We start from the raw sequence: 19961 nt of genomic DNA, 5'->3' as shown, positions 1-19961 counted from the left end.
TTTATGTATTTATTTTTGGCTGTGTTGGGTTTTCGTTGCTGTGTGTGGGCTTTCTCCAGTTGCGGCGAGCCGGGGCTACTCTTTGTTGCGGTGCTCGGGCTTCTAATTGCGGTGGCTTCTCCTGTTGCAGAGCACGGGCTCTAGGCACACGGGCTTTGGTAGGTGCGGCACACGGGCTCAGTAGTTGTGGCTTGAGGGCTCTAGAGTGCAGGCTCAGTAGTTGTGGCGCATGGACTTAGTTGCTCCACAGCATGTAAGATTTTCCCAGACCAGGGCTCGAGCCTGTGTCCCCTGCATTGGCAGGTGGATTCTTAACCACTGCACCACCAGGGAAGTCCTCTATATTAATTTTGTATCCAGCAACTTTACTGAATTCACTGACGAGCCCTAGTAGTTTTCTGGTAGTGTCTTTAGGATTTTCTATGAATAGTATCATGTCTGCAAACAGTGACAGTTTTACGTCTTCCTTTCCAATTTGTATTCCTTTTCTTTCTTTTTCTTCACGGATTGCTGTGGCTCAGACTTCCAAAACTATGTTGAATAAAAGTGGTGAGAGTAGACATCCTTGTCTTGTTCCTGATCTTAGAGGAAATGCTTTCAGCTTTTCACTGTTGAGCATGATGTTAGCTGTGGGCTTGTCATATATGACCTTTATTTTGTTGAGGTAGGTTCCCTCTATGCCTACTTTCTGGAGAGTTTTTATCATTAATGGGTGTTGAATTTTGTCAGAAGCTTTTTCTGCATCTATTGAGATGATCATATGGTTTTTATTCTTCAATTTATTAATGTGGTTTATCACATTGATCTGCAGATATTGAAAAACCCTTGCATCCCTGGGATAAATCCCACCTGATCATGGTGTATGATCCTTTTAATGTGTTGTTGGATTTGGTTTGCTAATATTTTGTTGAGGATTTTTTTTTTTTTTTTTGCGGTACGCGGGCCTCTCTCACTGTTGTGGCCTCTCCCGTTGTGGAGCACAGGCTCCGGACGCGCAGGCTCAGCGGCCATGGCTCACAGGCCCAGCCGCTCCGAGGCATGTGGGATCTTCCTGGACTGGGGCATGAACCCGTGTCCCCTGCATCGGCAGGCGGACTCTTAACCACTGGGACACAAGGGAAGCCCTGTTGAGGATTTTTGCATCTATGTTCATCAGTGATAATGGCCTGTAATTTTCTTTTTTTGTGATATCTTTGTCTGGTTTTTGTATCAGGGTGATGCCGGCCTCATAGAATGAGTTCAGCAGTATTCCTTCTTCTGCAGTGTTTTGGAATAGTTTCATAAGCATAGGTGTTAAGTCTTCTCTAAATGTTTGGTAGAATTCACCAGTGAAGCCATCTGGTCCTGGACTTTTGTTTATTGGGAGTTTTAAAATTACTGATTCAATTTCATTACTGGTAATTGGCCTGTTCATAGTTTCTATTTCTTCCTGGTTCAGTCTTGGGAGTTTGTACCTTTCTAAGAATTTGTCCATTTCTTCTAGGTTGTTCATTTTATTGGTGTATATTTGCTTGTAGTAGTCTCTTATGATCCTTTGTATTTCTGTGGTGTCAGTTATAACTTCTCCTTTTCCATTTCTGATTTTATTGATTTGGGCCCTCCATGGTATGTGTGTGTATATACACACAATGAAATACAACTCAGCCATAAAAAAGAATGAAATTTTGCCATTTGCAGCAACATGGGTGGACTTGGAGGGCATTACACTAAGTGAAATAAGTCAGAGAGACAAAGACAAATACTGTATGATATCACTTATATGTGGAATCTAAAAAATACGACAAACTAGTGAATAAAACAAAAAAGCAGACTCACAGATACAGAGAACAAACTAGTGGTTACCAGTGGGGAGAGGGGAGTGGGAGAGGGCAATGTCGGGATAGGGGATTTTAAAAAGGGGGTTATTATGGGATTATATGAAATCGTGTGTGTGAAACTTTGGAAAATTGTAAAGCATTATATTTGTTCAATAAAAACAAATACTGTTCATGTTTATGAAGTTTATATCTGAACACTTTCTATAATTTCTATTTTTTAAAATTTGAATGTAACTTAAAATACCTTGTTTTTTTTCAAAACCATTTTTCTTTAATAGAGGATTACTCTTTTGAGAAAAAAACTGGGCTTTCTAAGAGCTAAGGTGAGAAGAATTTTTGAGGAGGGTGATTTTGGCGGGAAGGGAAGCAGCTGGCTACAGAATGTTCCCTGAAGCTTTTCCTCCTCTTGAGAGCGTGTCTTTGTACCTAGATTTAGTGTTTTGGTTATTTAAGGATTGGCTTATTGACCTTTATTCCCCCCCCCCTTTTTTTTTTTTTTGCGGTACGCGGGCCTCTCACTGCCGCGGCCTCTCCCGTTGCAGAGCACAGGCTCTGGATGTGCAGGCTCAGCGGCCATGGCTCACGGGTCCAGCCACTCCGCGGCATGTGGGATCTTCCGGGACTGGGGCACAAACCCGTGTCCCCTGCATCGGCAGGTGGACTCTCAACCACTGTGCCACCAGGGAAGCCCTTTATTCCCCCTTTAACATGGAAATATCTTTACTTCTTTAACATAATATGTATTTATTATTATGAGGAACATGCAGAGAAAATGAAAATCTCCAGCCAAATAGCCATACCCCCAGTAAAAAAAAAATGGCCACTGTTCTCTGTTTAATATATATTCTTTTAGACTTTTTGATGCCTTGGTAAACCACACAGAAGTGTGTGTGTGTACATATTCTTTAAGCTGATTTATTCACTTACTGTATCATAGATAGATTGATGTGTCAATACAGATATATCTTTTCTTTTTAAAGGCAACATAATTTTCCATTATATGAATGAATGTATACCATAGTTTAACTTAACCAGATAACTATTAATGAACATTTAGTAGTTCTAATTTTTTTCTATTGCCATTAAAAATGAACATCCTTTTATATAAATCTTGTTATGTCTTTTTTATAATTAACTTTATATGGTATAATTAAACCATATGTAATTAACCTAAAAGGTATAATTAACATAAAATGAAATTATTTTTTAAATGTGCAGTTCAGTGTATTTTGACAAATTTAAAGACCTATGTAATCACCACCACGATCTAGTTATTGGACACTTACATCATCTCAAAAGGTTTCCTTTTGCTTCTTCCCAGTTAATCCTTACTCCTATTCCTAGTTCCAGATAATAAATAGCTCCTCTGCTTTCTATCACTATTGATTAGATTTGTCTTCACTAGAGTTGTATGTAAATGAAATTGTGTAGTATACTCTATTGTGTCTGAGGTCTTACACTTAGCACAGTGTTTTGCGATTCATCTATGTTGTGTGCATCAGTAATTTGTTCTTTTTATTTGAGTTGTATTCTGTTATATGGATATGTCATAATTTGTTTATCCATTCACCTGTTGATGGACATATAGGTTGTATGGAGTTTTAGGCTAAAATGAACAAAGCTACTATGACCATTCATTTGCAAGTCTTTGTATAAACATTTCACTTCTCATGGGTAAAAAATACCTATGAGTGGAATTGTTGGGTCACAGGGTACGTTACAAAAAAGTACCAGGCGCTTTCCAAAGTTGTGCCATTTTGCATACTCACCAACAGTTGAATAATATCAGTTGCTCCACTTTCTTGCCAACATTTGGCATTGTCAGCCTTTTTAATATCAGCCATTCTAATAGTCTGGGTAGTGGTGTCTTATTGTGGTTTTCATATGTATTTCTCTGATTTCTAATGATGTTGAGCACATGCTTGTTGCCTGTCTGTATACTTTTTTTTTGGTAAAGTGTTTATTTGTCCTTTGCCCATTAAAAAAATTGGGTTTGTTTTCTCATTATTATAGAATTATGAGTTCTTTGTATATTTAGTACAATTGAAAGATAAATCTATTATATATATTTCCTCCCAGTCTGTAACTTGCCTTTTTATTTTTTTTAAACAATGTCTTTTGATGTGCAGAAGTTTTTAATTTTGAAGAAATCCAACATCAATTTTAAAAAATTGGTTTGTGCTTTTTGTGGCCTAGATTTAAAAAATCTTTGTCTACCTTGAAATCACAAAGATATTTTACTATGTTTTCTTTTAGAGGTTTTATAGTTTTGACTTTTACATTTTGAGGTGGTTTTTTTTGCATTTGATTTGAAGTCAGTTTTTCCCCAAAGGTATATCAAGATATTTCAGTGGCATTTTAAAAAGGCAATCCACTCTCCATTGAATTTCCTAGACAACTTTGTTGAAAATCAGTTTTCCATACATGTGTGGATCTGATCCTGGCCTCTCTGTTTTGTTCCATTGTGGTGTGTGTGTGTGTGTGTGTGTGTGTGTGTGTGTATATCCCCTTACGCTAATATTATGTGTCTTGATTATTGTGGCTTTATAGTTAGTTCCAAAAACAAGTAGTTTCCTCTAACTTTGTACTTTTCTTTTAAAATATTTTTGGTGGTGTCAGTCCTTTGATTTCCATACAGATTTTGTCAGTTTCTACAAAAAAGCCTGCTGTGATTTTGATGCTATTTATATACATTGTATCTCTATAGAACAATTTGGGAAGAATTGTACATTAGTAACATTTGGTCTTTTTTTAAAAATTTTAAAATAATTAATTAATTTTTGGCTGCTTTGGGTCTTCGTTGCTGTGTGTGGGCTTTCTCTAGTTGCAGCGAGTAGAGGCTGCTCTTCGTTGCGGTGTGCAGGCTTCTTATTGTGGTGGCTTCTCTTGTTGCAGAGCGGGGGCTCTAGGCGCATGGGCTTCAGTAGTTGTGGCTCGTGGGCTCCAGAACGCAGGCTCAGTAGTTGTGGTGCACGGGCTTAGTTGCTCCACAGCATGTGGGATCTTCCCGGACCAGGGATCGACCCGTGTTCCCTGCATAGGCAGGCGGATTCTTAACCGCTGCGCCACTAAGGAAGTCCCACATTTGGTCTTCTTATCTACGAATGTGGTATGTTTCTCTTTTTATTTAGGTTTTCTTTCTCTTAGCAGCATTTCATAGTTTTCAGGGTACACAATTTAAGTTTATCTTCCTAATGTAAAAGGTATTTACAGAAATTACGTTGTTAATTATTGTTAAATATAGAAATAGAATTGATTTTTGAATTTTGATCCTTAGTCTTATTACCTTGCTTATCAGTTCTAGCAGCCTTTTTGGGTAGTTTTCTTAGGATTTTGTGAAAAAAGACATTTTTACTTCTTCCTTTCTAATCTGTATACCTTTTATTTTTTTCCCTTACCCAATATATTGCAAGTACTAGGACCTCTAGTACAATGTTGAGTAGAACTGATGAGAGCAGACATTCTTGTATTGCTCCCAATTTTATGGGAAGAGCATTGTCTTGCACCATTATATATGATGTAAGTTGTAGGTTTATTGTAGAGTCACTCAACTTGATCATGTTGTATATGTTCCCTTTTATTTTTCCTATTCCTATATGCTGAGCGTGTTGTTCTCCCCCATGAATTAGTGTTTACTTCTGTCAAGTGCTGTTCCTGCATATAGTGAGTTAATTATGTAGGTTTTCTTTTTCATTCTGTTACTATGATGAAATGCAATTACTGATTTTTCCAGTGTTAAACCCACTTCACTTTGCTCGGATAAACTCCACTTGGTCATGATTTGTTTTTTTTTTTTTTAATATGCTGATGGATTAGGTTTAAAGGTGTTTGCGTCTTTGTTCATGAAAGATATTCCCGTATAGTTTTTTTATGTCTTTGGTTTTGTTATCTTGGTAATAATACTGCCCTTATACAATGAGATCTTTTCCTCAGTTTTCTGAAACACTTTGTGAAGGATTGGTGCTATTTCTTCCTTAAATGTTTGGTAAAGTTCATCAGTAAAGCCACCTGGGCGTCAGATTTTAGTTGTAGTTGTAGGGTTTTGTTTTCTGGTGAGAAGACTTGAAATTGTGAATTCAGCATCTTTAATAGATGTAGAGCTATTCAGGTTTTCTATTTCTTCCTTTGTCAATTTTTTTTGAAATTGTCTTTCGAGGGATTTAACATATTGTAGGATCTGTAGCCATGTCCCATCTTTCATTCTTGGTAATGGTAATTTGTGTTTTCTCTCTAAATATTTTTGGTCTTTCTAGATAGATTATCAATTTTATTGATCTTTTCACAAATAGGTTTTGGATTCATTGATTTCTCTATAATTTTTGTATTTTATTTCATTGGTTTTCATTCTTCTTTATATCTCTTTAATATGAGTTCTCTTTGCTCTTATTTGATGCTTCAGGTAGAAACTTAAACCATTGGTTTGAGACCTGTCTTCTTTTCTGATATAAGCATTTAAAGCTATACATTTCCTTCTAAGCACTGATGTAGCTGCAACCCCCAAATTTTTATGTTTTGCTTTCATTTTCATTCAGTTCAACATATGTTAAAATTTACTGGGCTTCCCTGGTGGCGCAGTGGTTGGGAATCCACCTGCCGGTGCAGGGGACACGGGTTCAATCCCTGGTCTGGGAAGATCCCACATGCCGCGGAGCAACTAAGCCCGTGTGTCACAGCTGCTGAGCCTGCGCTCTAGGGCCTTCGAGCCACAGCTACTGAAGCCCACGCACCTAGAGCCCATGCTTCACAACAAGAGAAGCCACCACAATGAGAAGCCCGCACACCGCAATGAAGAGTAGCCCCCGCTCACCTCAACTAGAGAAAAGCCTGCGTGCAGCAACGAAGACCCAGTGCAGCCAAAAATAAAATAAATAAATTTAAAAAAATTGTCTTGTAATTTAGAAGTGTTTTTGTTTAGTTTAGAAATATTTGGGAATTTTCTAGCTATCTTTCTTGTACTGATTTCTAGTTTAATTCTGTGTGGTTTTAGAGTTTTAGGTAGTAACAGATGATAATGGTGAGGCTGCTTCATTTGAGGGGGAAGCTGGCGGGAATGGGAAAACGGGCTTGATTGCTCGGCTTGTGGAGGCTCTCTGACTTTCCTTTATGACTCCTTAAGGGCTCTCAGGTACCTCAAGGGTTTTTGTGGTACATAGTCTGAAAGTACTGCCATCGGTTGTGCTGTAAATTTGGGAAGGTGAAAGTGATGCTAAGGTGGAGAAAGTACTTGGAGGAAAGCAACTAGTGCACTGTTAAGTGGTTGTCTCAGAATAAGTACTTAAAGAGATTTGTTGTGTAATTCAAATATCCAAATAAATGAGACCTTAGTGGATACATACATTATGTAGTATAGATTGAGAATGAATACTAAGATGGAAAAAAACAGAAGTGTTTGTCTAGTCCAGGTGAAAATATTTGGACCTATACATAATTTCATTGTTTCTTAGAGATTGAGATTTTTACATAAATGTTATCAATTTTTTATTTTCCTTCATGTACACCATAGAGGATGAAGCACTATAAAAGAGATAGTTCCTGTTAAATAAGATAAAATTATTTAGGCCTTTAACAAAATTCTTAGAACTAAGTAAAATGATAAAGTCAGTGCCTCTTGTTATACCTTTAAATTTCTTAAGTGGGCATAGAAGTGGTTCCCCAAAACTGCCTAGATGCCCTCTCATCATTTAGAGTAGGAATCAGAACACTATGGCCCATGAACCAAGAACGGATTTTACATTTTTGAAGGTTTCTAAGAAAAAAAAAACAAACAAAAAAAACAACCCAAGAAGAATCTGTGTCACAGGCTGTGTGGTCCACAAAGCCTAACTTACTTGACCTTTTACAGGAAGAGTTTGCTGAGTCCTGATTTTGTCTCATCCTTTCAGATCTCTTCAAAAAGGAGAAGATGATAACAGTGACAGATAACATGGCTTCTTTCTTATCCAGGCTAGCATCTGGTTCCAGAGTCTTTTCTTTACAGTGACCCTTGTGTGTTGAAGTGGGGGAATTTGGCTTCAGTCTCTGTTTGAAAAGTACCTTTGTGTAGAGAAGATTAATAATGAGCACACTGACCATTTATTTCTCAAGAATGGTATTATTTAGAATAATAAGCATCATTTTAGGTTTAGTTTTGTATTATGTATAGGTCACATTTTAGTTTTTATATATAGCTTAAATTTTTTTCACACACACACACTGTATTTTATTTTTACAAGAGATAAGTAAACTGACACCAGTATAGCTTAATTTTTAAAGCTTCTTCAAACCACTTAAATTTTGAAATGTGTAGATACAAATTAATTTTATATTGGCCTATATATTTTCACAGGATGATTGTCTTTTGAAAGTGTGGTACCCTATGACTGGTTGGAAGTCTTCAATTATACCTCCGGATCATCATGAAGTGGAAAGGAGACAGGCGTCTACCCAGTTTTCCTTTGTCTATTTGGCACATCCGCGAGCTGTGACAGGTTTTTCATGGCGTAAAACTAGCAAATATATGCCCAGGTTAGACAACTGTGTCATAGAACTTCATTTTGTATTACTTATATGTTTATAAAAATAATGAAAACAAAGGTCCTTTTAATTGACACGGTGGCAACGAATAGCAGAGGTTCTGGGCATCCATTGCCTGACTTGAGATTCTGCTGTTGTTACCAGCTTCGTGAGCTTTTGACTAAATTTCTTAAGCTCTCCATGCCTCTGTAGAATGGGGGTAGTAGTAGTACCTACCTCAGAGAGTTGTATGAGACTGAAATGTGTGAGTGAGTGTGAATGCTTATACAGACCTTTGCACATTGTGTGTGCCAGGGCAGCGTTAGCTGGTATTGTCAGTATCAGCAGCAGCAGTAGATTCCAGGAAGGAGACGTTTTCAAGTAACAGGCAAGCACACACTGAGGGAGAATAAAACATAGTAATAAACTGTCAGTAATATGCATTCTGAGAAGGCATATCATATACATACAGTGAATAAAGTGGCCAAGTTTTTCTTATCTTAGGGCTATCAACAGAAACTTCTCAAAGGATTTATCATAAGTTTTTCTTCATTGTTACAGCCATCTCTTAAAAGTGTTTAGAAGATAAAGCAAACTACAAAACAGCCCATACCAATGATTCCTGTATTATATATACAGTTCTAAAAATGCTTGCTTAGAAATCTGTATTCATTCTTGAGGAAGGGTTATTTCATCTGCTAAATATATCTGAGCACTGTTTGCACTTGATGGGAAATATAGCACACCCATTATGGAGGTGCTCAGTAAATGATAAAATGGGGAATTTATACATTTTTGGAATCTAGATAAAAGGTTACTCTAAATCTGTTTACGTTATTTGCATCTATGGAAAACATTTGCAGAACACTTTACCTTTGACTGAGTCAGATTCTATGTAAGCATTTTTTTAATGGGAAAATTTTTTTTTTCACAATGAGTGGTTAAACCACTTCAGCTGCTTGATGCTGTGACATTTTTGCTTAACTTAATGGAAATTGATTTATAGTTTGAATTTATAGTCTCCTTACAGTTTTATTATTAATAAGTTTGTTTACCTATTTATAACTGTTTAGATTATAAGAAGGATAAAAGAAAATGCTGGAACTACTGCCATAAACCACATAGTTTAATTATAATTAATCTTTTATTATGGTCATTCTGCAAGTTGTAATGACAGAAATGTAGGTTTTCTTTTGATGTTTAGTTTGTTTTGTTTAGGAGATACTAATCCTCCAGAGCCTTGTTTTCAAGCAGCACGTGTATAATCTGGCATTAATTTCTGTTTCCTTCGTCAGGACCATTTCCTAGTTTTTATGATGTTCACAGCCGTACTGTGCGTGATTTCAAGCTCTTCCATTGATACTCTTTCTCCACACAATGTAATTTCTAAAGCAATTGGAAGCATACTATACTGTCATTTAGTTTAGCTGTTCAAGACATAAGTTTAATGAATTAAGGTGAGTGTCAGGGACAGTTAGGTTGTTCTTATTTTATGGTAACTGATTGCACCCTATGTCCAGCCTACCACCTTGCAGGTCTGAGCAGGTAATAAATGGGGTTTGGTAAGAGTGTGAAATAGTCAGTAGAAATCCATTATCATTATTGGAAAAATAACTACACATAGATCATACTGTTTTGCGTTAATGTCATCTTTAAGGATGAAGAACTAAATACTAATAGCCTTTAATTTTTCATGTCATTGATACTTGTAGTAACTTTTGTTCATTTCTCTTTATCATTAGAGGTTCTGTCTGTAATGTGTTATTAACTTCATGCCATGATGGTGTCTGCCGGCTGTGGGCAGAAACCGTATTACCAGAAGACTGTCTTTTGGGTGAGCAGATTTGTGAGACTACCACTTCCAGCACGGCCAGCAACCTTACTCATGCTGGAAGACAGAAAGACAGAGTACAGCATGCTCTTGAGGTACTGTATGATTTAAAATGGTAAATGAATCTTGAAGATAATGTGAGTATGGTGGGAATTCATAAGCTAAGTTGCAGATGGTGCATGGTATACATAATGACGAAATTAATGGCAAAGAATTCTCACTTATTTTATGTCACTTAGAAGACAGATATAGACAGTAATGATCTTAGATATGTAGTCTAGATAAATAGTATAAATTTAATTCTTCCAGTTTGCATGTTGAGTGTGAAAATCTATAGGAGTAGGCAACTTTGATTAATAAAACATGTAAAAGTCTTTGAAATTGGTTGTAATTAAAAATATTTTGTGGGGAATTCCCTGGCAGTCCAGTGGTTAGGACTCGGTGCTTTCACTGCTGGGGCCCGGGTTCGATCCCTGGTCAGGGAAGTAAGATCCCGCAAGCTGCGCTGCGCAGCAAAATAAATAAATACATAAATAAAATAAACCACAGCAATCTTTAAAAAAATAAACCGATTAAAAATATTTTGCTTTTGTTTCACGAGGATTAAATTTTACATTTATTTTTCTAATTAAATATGACTATTATGAATAAATAAAGGTGTTGTTAAGATATTAAGTGAACTTATATAACTGCACAGTTTTCACGGTTTAATATTTTGAAAGTGACATAATTTTTCTAGTTTTTAAATACTATATAGAAAACAAAAATGCTTTCTAAGAAATTAGATTATTTATAATATAGTATGAACTGTTGTGCCCATTATGATTAGGGAATAAAATGAGATAAACACATTATTAAAAATTACCAGAAATTTATTATAGTAAACCTAGATTGCTAATTTTCTTAATTTTTCATGTGACTTTATTACACAAAGAGTATATGCTTATTCTAAAATTAGATTAGGAAAAAGAAAAAAATGTAGAGTTTATAATCCAACTATTCCAATATGTGTTTGTACATTTTTTTTTATTTACAAGATTGAGATCATATTATGCAATAATGTTTTATAACTTGCTTTTTATACTTAATGTGTTATAAACATCTCTGTACATAACTAATTATACTTTTACATTGCACATTTACATTAACACTTTAATGGTTGCATAGCCAAAATGGTTTTGCAGTTTCGGCAAGCAAAAATATTTGGGGGGTTTAATAGGCTAAGGATGTGGTCCTTTAAAGTTTTAAGTAAAGTAGTCCTGCTCTGATGCTCTCTGTGATTGGGCACTATTTATACAGTTTTTTTCAACATTTAAAGCATAAATGAAATTAAAGCACAAGTCAGAACAGTTAGAGTTATGTTTTGCTATTGATTGAAAATTAGGGGGAAAAAGTACTTTATTTACTAGATGTTCACAATAATTTATATATATTTGTATAACATTTTATCTTTAAATTACATATGAGCTTTTGGAGACTAAGGGCTTTTAGATATCTTTATATCCTCCATGTTATCTAATATATTTCTTTTCAAGTGTTTGTTAAATCGAATTACTAACTGCTACATAAAATAAAAGCAAAAATAAAATAATATGTAATCAGTGATTTGACACATTTTTGCTGCCTTTTAATAAAATGTTGTCAATTAGTAATGTTAAAATTGTTTTTAATAGAAAAACCCTGATTATCTGACTTATGAGCTATTTTGCTTTCTAATGTCCTTTCCTCTAAAACTCCTAACTGCAAGGTCTATATAATTCTATATATACTTAAATTATACATTTTGTTCCTAGGAGACGATAACTGACCAATATAGCACAGCCTTGGCAATCTAATTTAAAATAATGATAAATGTCAAAGATTGAGTGAAACTAACTTGATAGGTATAATCAAAGAAATAATCAGGGAGACCAGAGACAGAGGACACACCATAGAACTGACACTGTTTTTCACATGAAAAGGGACAAGGGCTGTGGAATTGAAAGGAAGGACCAGATGTTTTACTTTACTGCAGAAAGAACTGAGAGGATGCCACATTTTATTTCACTGATTGCAAGGAACAAAGGAAAAGAATGGTATATTATTATTAAGCACGGTATTGTTAAGTGACAGAATAAGGAATTGCTGTGTGGTGGGGTTATGGTGTGGAGAAAAGATTGTGCTGAGAGTTGACATGGTCCCGTGTCAGAATAGTTCAGATGATGGAGTATGCCAGTACAGAATTTTTATCATAGACACATATCTCAGTTTGAACAAATTCCACAGGTCAGTACTTTCATGGGGTCTTTCCTGGCTACTCTTATCTAAGTTAAGGTTCCCCTTGTTATTCTGTATTTTTGTACCCTCTTTTTGTCTTTATAATAGAGGTTATATATTAGATTATTTAGCTGGCTATTTAGTTCTAAGTGAGAATTTTGGGGAGGAATATTCTTCCTGGTAGGAAGATTCGGAATTTTTTTTTTTTACACCCTTATGACTAGTAAATTTCATCTCAGTACTGGGATATCCTGAAAAAACTAGACTTTGGACTCCTAATCTTTATAGGGGTTTCTGCAGATAATAAGTGTTTTTGAGCAACTACTGCCTTGAACTATAAAATTTGCAAGACCAGTGGAGAATATATTAAGTTGTTCTATTGTAGTTAAAGTTTCCTTTAAGATGGTCAGGTTTTACAGAGAGGAAAATTGTAAAAGCCTTAATAATCAAAAGTACTTTGATCAGCACTTATTAGACTTCCTAGACTTGGATTTAGTAATTATTTTTCTATTTTAGACAATACACCATTTGAAAAATTTAAGGAAAGGACAAAGGAAGTCTTCCATTCTTGTAACGCACACTGAATTAATGCATGACCAGATGGCAACGCATGAAGTTCAAAGACACATTTCCCATCACGCAAATGCACTGTGTCATTTTCACATTGCAGCGAGCATCAATCCCGCCACAGGTAAAGGATAGTAAAGTTTTATTTCTTATCTGCTGAAATAAGATAAATAAATAGAAAAGTGGGACTACTTTTATAACCTGTTTCTAATTTTATGCTAATACTCCATGTTTCCTTTTAAAATACTTCTTAATTGGAACAGAAATATAAGGTGCCATTTCTTAAATTGAGACTGTGTGATCCTCAGGGAATAACTTCAAATAAGTATTTTTGAGCACCATTGTTTGTCTAGACTATGGCAAAGTTTCTAAGTAATTAGAGCTTTAGTTGAACCTGGAGATGAACACAAGTGGTGGCAGCCTGGTTAATTAGTGTGATTTCCCACCCTTTTGTATTTTCACTATTATTCTTTCTTCTCAACTCTTCTTTATAACTTTATCTAAGTATATTTTTGCATAGTTTTCCTTATATTTCAGCGTATCTTGTTTTGTACCCTCATAGACTTTCTTGTCCTACACTTCGGGAAAGGTAGTGTTTCTTCTAACCTTGATGTTTTCTTTTTGCTCTTTTCCTCCTATATCGTTGAGAAGTATTTTGAGGCAGATTCATTGTTGGCAAGAGCATATTTAAAGCTTCTATTTAAGGTCATTGTTTTCTTTCTGCATGAAAAACATATGGCAAGGCCTATTAGTCTCATATTACATTGCTGGAAGAACTATATTTGTATAAAGTTATAGTTACGTTTTATTGAAATGGAAGTCTATTGCTTCAGGGTGCAGAGGATTTTATTTTTAAATGTTTATTTATATAAAGATAGGTATTTAGCAAATACAGTTCCAAAAGAGTGTTATCTGGATGCTTCCCCCCCAGTCTCTTTTTCTTTCTATTGAATGGATTATTTATAATTTGATTTGGGATTAAGGAGATTTTTTTTTTTTGAATTATACTGTTTTACGTGAACTGATCTATAGCGTGAATTTCAGTTACCCCACATGGAGAAAATCTGCTATACTTAGAAGTTCGCTTGCCTTCCTGTGTTCTTTCTTGGCATTATTTTTCCCCGAGTTTTGAGGAAAGTTTAAAACAGTCAGAAAAGTTGGAAGAATAGTACAGTGAACACTCATTTCACCCACTTTGATTCAACAATTGCTAACATTTTGCCAGTTGCTTTATTCTCTCTGTATATACACACATATGTATGTTTGTGTGTGTGTGTGTGTGTGTGTGTGAGTGAAATTTTTTCTTAATGTTTTCAAAGTAAGTTACACATATCATGGCATATCACCCTTACATACTTCAGCAAGTATCTCCTAAGAATAAGGAAATTTTCTTACATAATCACAATGTCATTATCATACCTAAGAAAATTAGAAATAATTCCATAATCTCTGATATTCAGTTCATATTTAAATTTCAGTCATCTCAAAAATGTCTTTTAGATTTGCTTTTCTGTTTTGTCTTTCTGTTCCCTCATCCCCAAACCAGGATTCAATAAAAGTTTGTGCATTTGGTGTGTTTCGTTTTTAAATTAGTAATTTAATTCCATATGTCCATGCCATTAGTTCATTTACCATTAAATTCAATTAAAAATTTCAAGTCGTGCTAGAGTTATGTTTACTTTTTGTTTATCACATTTTCTGTGTAATGGAAGTAGTCTTTATAGGCACATGTAATATTTTAAAAGACATTAGAAATTCACATTGAAATTTTATCTTTTTTGATTCCACAGATATTCCAAATGTTTTGGTTGGCACTGTATTTAACATTGATGATGGAAATGGGGGCTTTGTAGTTCATTGGTTAAACAACAAAGAATTTCATTTTACATCATCTACTGAAATATTTATGCAGCAATTACGAAAACTTTCTGAAAAGCAGGTGGATCATGAAAACGACAAAGGAGATAGAGAAGATGAATGTTCACAGGAGGAAAGAGAGAGGGGTTTACGTATGAAACTAGACCATGGTTAGTATCCTGTGTTCAGATTTTTCTTTTTTACAGGCTGACAGCTTTTTGTGAAGCCACCTTTGGTTTGTAATCTTTCCTTCCTCGCCTCCTTCCTTTTCACTTTTCCATTCACTCCACAGGTCTACTGACCATCTACTATGGACCATCTACCATCTAACTTTGCTTTGTTATAACTTATTGCTTTGAGTAATGTATTACTTTGGAAGCCATGCTTTTGGTGGAGGTAACAGGTTTTGCTAATAATGGTAATAATAAAGATAATGTGATAGTGTGAATGAAATTTTGATTTATCTAAAACTAAGAAATGTAGTAATTTTCAGTTCAGACCAGAAAATAGTTTCCTTCCTTGGTTTTTTTTCCTGGCCATAAGTTGTAAAAGGGATTCATGATTTCTAAAGTTAGTATGCTATTTATTGATAGTCTAGTATGTAAATGATTTTCTGTAGTATAGTCTAGTATGTAAATGAATTTGATAGTCTAGTATGTAAATGAATTTTCTATAGTATTTCTGTTAGTATGTACTGATAAATTTATTTTCTGATTTAGAATTATCCCTGGATAGAGAATCTGAAGCAGGTACAGGATCATCAGAACATGAAGATGGAGAAAGAGAGGGAAGTCCTAGAACCTGTTCACGACCTAGTGTACCAATGCCACTGCCTACAGTCCTGCTTGATCGGAAGATCGAAATGCTGCTAACTGAATGGAATAAGAATCCTGACATGCTTTTTACTATACACCCGGTAGATGGTACCTTCCTAGTGTGGCATGTAAAGTATTTGGATGAATATAATCCTGGAATATTTAGACAAGTCCAGGTATATTTTACTGATGAAGCAATTTTTACACTTCTTAAAAAAGTAAAACAGTTGCTATTCAGATTTAGCAGGTTTTCAGAAATACTCAATGATTTTATTTTTGATAAGCAACTGAGAAGAGAATAACTTGCTACCAAAGGGGGTCAATGACCACAGATTTTATAAACTTGATTAATTTAAGTAAAATGAATTTGGCTTTGAAATGTGATACTGAGTACTTGAATGTATGTGTATTCATTTTTTCTGGGAATTCACAATATTTTGAATAAACTTAAGAAACTACCCTAAAAATGTGACTCAGGATGCATCCCCTCCACTTCTTCAGTTTTATTAATTAAATCTACTATCTTTATTGGTTATCTTTCTGAACAGTATTTGTTTAGATTTATGGTTGTAGTCATCTAGATGTACAGGCAAGTTTCAAGTTTCCAATACTTGAAATTATTTGTTCAGTTTTCTCATACGCGATGAATATATGATACTATATAAATAGAGGAAAAGGATTAGACCATAATAAGGTCGAAAATGATATATTTTGCTAGGAAACTGAGGTTTGACAGTTTGAAAATGGAAGTATTTTTGGAAGACTTTGAGAGGAGGCAGACTGCTTGCACTGAATCATGTAATTGTGTTTTTCAGGTTTCTTTTTCTTCTCGGATTCCTGTTGCATTTCCATCTGGTGATGCAAGCTCTCTTAGTAAAAATATCATGATGTATGCCTGTATAAACGCTGCAAAAGATTCTCACCACACTCTGTTACACCAAGACATGATGGCTGAATGCAGTCCTCATGGATCACAGCTGCATTCTGGACCACACAGTACAAATATGAACATTTTAGCTCCCACAGTTATGATGGTCTCTAAACACATAGATGGCTCTTTAAATCAATGGGCAGTCACTTTTGCTGATAAGTCTGCCTTTACCACTGTTCTAACTGTGTCTCACAAATTTAGATATTGTGGTCATAGATTTCACCTCAATGACCTGGCATGTCATTCAGTTTTACCATTATTATTGACATCATCTCATCATAATGCTCTGCTGACTCCTGAATCAGATTTTCAGTGGGACTCAGACAATAAATTAAGTAGATTAATGGATCCTGTAAGACACATAAAGGGTTCCTCGAAACAACCTCTCAGAAATGCAGCAACACGTACATTTCATGACCCGAATGCCATCTACAGTGAACTTATTCTGTGGCGCGTGGACCCAATAGGACCTTTGTCATACACTGGAGGAGTATCGGAGTTGGCGCGAATTAACTCTTTACATACTTCAGCCTTCTCTAATGTTGCTTGGCTTCCAACTCTTATTCCTAGTTACTGTCTTGGTAAGTGTTCCTTTTAATAGTGAAATTAATAAAAGCTTTAAAACAGCTATTTATATACAAAATGATTTATATTTGTCATTAGGAAGATTTTTAATAAGTATTCAGAATGTAGGCATCAGACTTAAGTTTAGAGTTTCTAGACCTTTGTTTTTCATCTTTTCCCTCTCATAACCTATCTGTTGAATTTTTTTGGTTAATAATTTTATATCTATTGTATCTGTGTTTCTGGACCATGGTTATGTCTAAAAAGAGAAGTGTGAATATTTTTTCTCATACTTCAGCCAGTAATAAAAATAAACTATATATTATAATGCAAAGTGTTTACTTTCTCAGGCACATATTGCAATTCTGCGAGTGCTTGCTTTGTTGCTTCTGATGGCAAAAATCTGAGACTCTACCAAGCTGTGGTAGATGCAAGAAAATTATTGGATGAACTGTCAGATCCAGAATCTTCAGTAAGTATTTCCTAATCTTTATTAATATATCTAAGCTAATAAGGAATTCTCTTTTAATTTGTCTAGGACGTTTATTTGTTAGTTGGTGTTCAGGGAGTGAGCATCTGTTCTGGGCTCTGTATGACTAGTTTGTTTTTTCTTAATTTGTGTTCCAATTTACATGAGTCAAAATTACAGTCTGTTGTCGCTTTCACTGCTGTGGCCCGGGTTCAGTCCCTTGTTGAGGAACTAAGATCCCACAAGCCACACAGTGTGGCCAAAAAGAAAAAAAAAATTACAGTCTGTATATCACATCACACATCAATACGTTTTACATTTAAAGAAAGAAGTATGATTTTTTTTCTAAAATTTGATTTTTTTCTTGACGTTTTTCACTCTTTAGTTTGGTTCCGTTAATCCTTTTTTGCTCAAGAAAGGTTGTAAGGGCAGCTTTACCAACCTCTATGTTTAGGTTGGAAAATTTGAACTTTTCTGAGCTTGATTCACTATTTTAAAAGTCCTCTGGTTAGAATATGTTATCAGTGGGTGACAGTGTCTCATTCTGGTAGTTCTCTATTTGAACTGCAAGTCATGCATATTAGTCAGTACTCAGGTTTGAATGGTGAATTTTCCATTTACCTATAAAAACGTGCCTTTTAATAAAATAACTGTTCTAATAAAAATGTTTCCAATATTGAAAATCAAAGACTGTTTTTGTTTTGTTTAATTTTAATTAATTTATTTATTTACTTATGGCTGCATTGGGTCTTCATTGCTGCGCATGGACTTTCTCTAGTTGCAGCGAGCGGGGTCTACTCTTCGTTGCGGTGCACAGGCTTCTCATTGCGGTGGCTTCTCTTGTCGCGGAACATGGGCTCTAGGCGCACAGGCTTCAGTAGTTGTGGCTCGTGGGCTCTAGAGCGCAGGCTCAGTAGTTGTGGTGCATGGGCTTAGTTGCTCCACGGCATGTGGGATCTTCCCGGACTAGGGCTCAAACCCGTGTCCCCTGCATTGGCAGGCGGATTCTTAACCACTGCGCCACCAGCGAAGTCCCTCAAAGACTGTTTTTGAATGTCTGCCATGTACCCCTAGACGTGTAGGGAATACAGTGTCTGCCTTTAAGGGGATTTAAATTTAGCAGAGGAGAGAAATTATTATAAAAGGTTAAATAACGGTTTAAGACAGAAGCAGAGGTGTCTGAAGTTGGTATGTAATTAACTGCCAAACACTATTTTGTAATTCAGGGGCAAGAGAGATCAGAGTAGGGTAGGCATAGAAGTTTTTATTAAGGACAGTATTTGAGTTCATTTTTGATAGATTCAGAAAGACAAATCCTTGGTCTTTGCTGAGTGATAGAATAGCCTGAGTGGATACAGGAAAGTACGTGTATAAATAAGCCTTGTTCCAGAAACAGTGGTAATTGGACTGAAGCCACAAGTTCGGCATAGAGAAAGTCTAGAAAAGTAGCATCTTTAAAATTATAGAGTTGGAAGATTTAAAGGTCCCCTAGTCTAACCAGCCATCTGATAATTTGTCTCTACCACATTCCTGCCAATTTGTCATCTGGCCCCCAAGGAGGGAAGCTCAACTCTAAATGCAGCTCATTCTGTCTTTGAATTACCATCACTATTATATTGAAATTAAACTTGTAATCCTTAAATTCTGCTTGTTAGCTTTAGTTCCATTTAGAATAAGTCTAAGATTTCTTACATGTGAGAGCACCGCAGACACCTGTGTTGGAACCCCCCAATTTTTTTCCTCAGGCCAAACCTGCTGCTCCTCTGCCTATAAATTTATCTAACTGTTTTATATTTGACCCTGGTTACTCTTCTGAGCAGTTTTCAGTATATTTATACACTGGGCATTATAGGATCACTAGAATATAGCAGTACTGTGCCATCTCTCAGTAGATAATATTTTGTTTGGGCAGGCATGCCACATTCTTTGTATGTAATTCATATTGAGCTGACTTTCAATTAAATATCATGGAGTCTTTTTTTTTTTTTTTTTTTTTTTTGCTAGTAAGCCATTCTGTATTTGTGCATTTGAGTTTGGGACCCAAATATAGACTTATTTCCCTATTACATTTCACCTTGCTAGGCTCAGCTCAACAGTACATCCTTTCAGTATCCTTTTGAATCCAGATTCTGTTATTGCTTTATGTGTTACTGCTTTATGACTTATATCACTGGCCTATTTGATGAGTGTTGTTCTACATCTTCATCTAAATCAATTACAGAAATGTTAAACAGTACTGGACTGAAGAAAGAACCTAGCAGTATACATTTGAAATCTTTCTCCTTTTTTTTTTTTTTTTTTTGCGGTACGCGGGCCTCTCACTGTTGTGGCCTCTCCCGTTGCAGAGCACAGGCTCCGGACG

The 19961-nt window shown here is 35.5% G+C and overlaps 1 protein-coding gene across 1 annotated transcript in view; it reads left to right on the top strand.

Annotated features, from left to right (window-relative positions):
- DMXL2 (Dmx like 2) overlaps positions 1-19961 on the top strand; it is a 162944-nt gene that overhangs the window by 52522 nt on the left and 90461 nt on the right. The window contains exons 7-13 of the mRNA XM_029239122.1: positions 8143-8321; positions 10052-10235; positions 12913-13087; positions 14754-14990; positions 15540-15811; positions 16451-17147; positions 17481-17602. Of these exons, the coding sequence (XP_029094955.1) occupies positions 8143-8321; positions 10052-10235; positions 12913-13087; positions 14754-14990; positions 15540-15811; positions 16451-17147; positions 17481-17602 (1866 nt within the window). The remainder of the gene's footprint in view (positions 1-8142; positions 8322-10051; positions 10236-12912; positions 13088-14753; positions 14991-15539; positions 15812-16450; positions 17148-17480; positions 17603-19961) is intronic.

This window comes from Monodon monoceros, unplaced genomic scaffold (assembly GCF_005190385.1).
Source record: "Monodon monoceros isolate NGI ecotype Baffin Bay Population unplaced genomic scaffold, NGI_Narwhal_1 Super_Scaffold_21, whole genome shotgun sequence".
Lineage (NCBI taxonomy): Eukaryota > Metazoa > Chordata > Mammalia > Artiodactyla > Monodontidae > Monodon > Monodon monoceros.
Note: the sequence above shows the minus strand (reverse complement) of the source record. Positions and strands in the feature narration are given on the sequence as shown.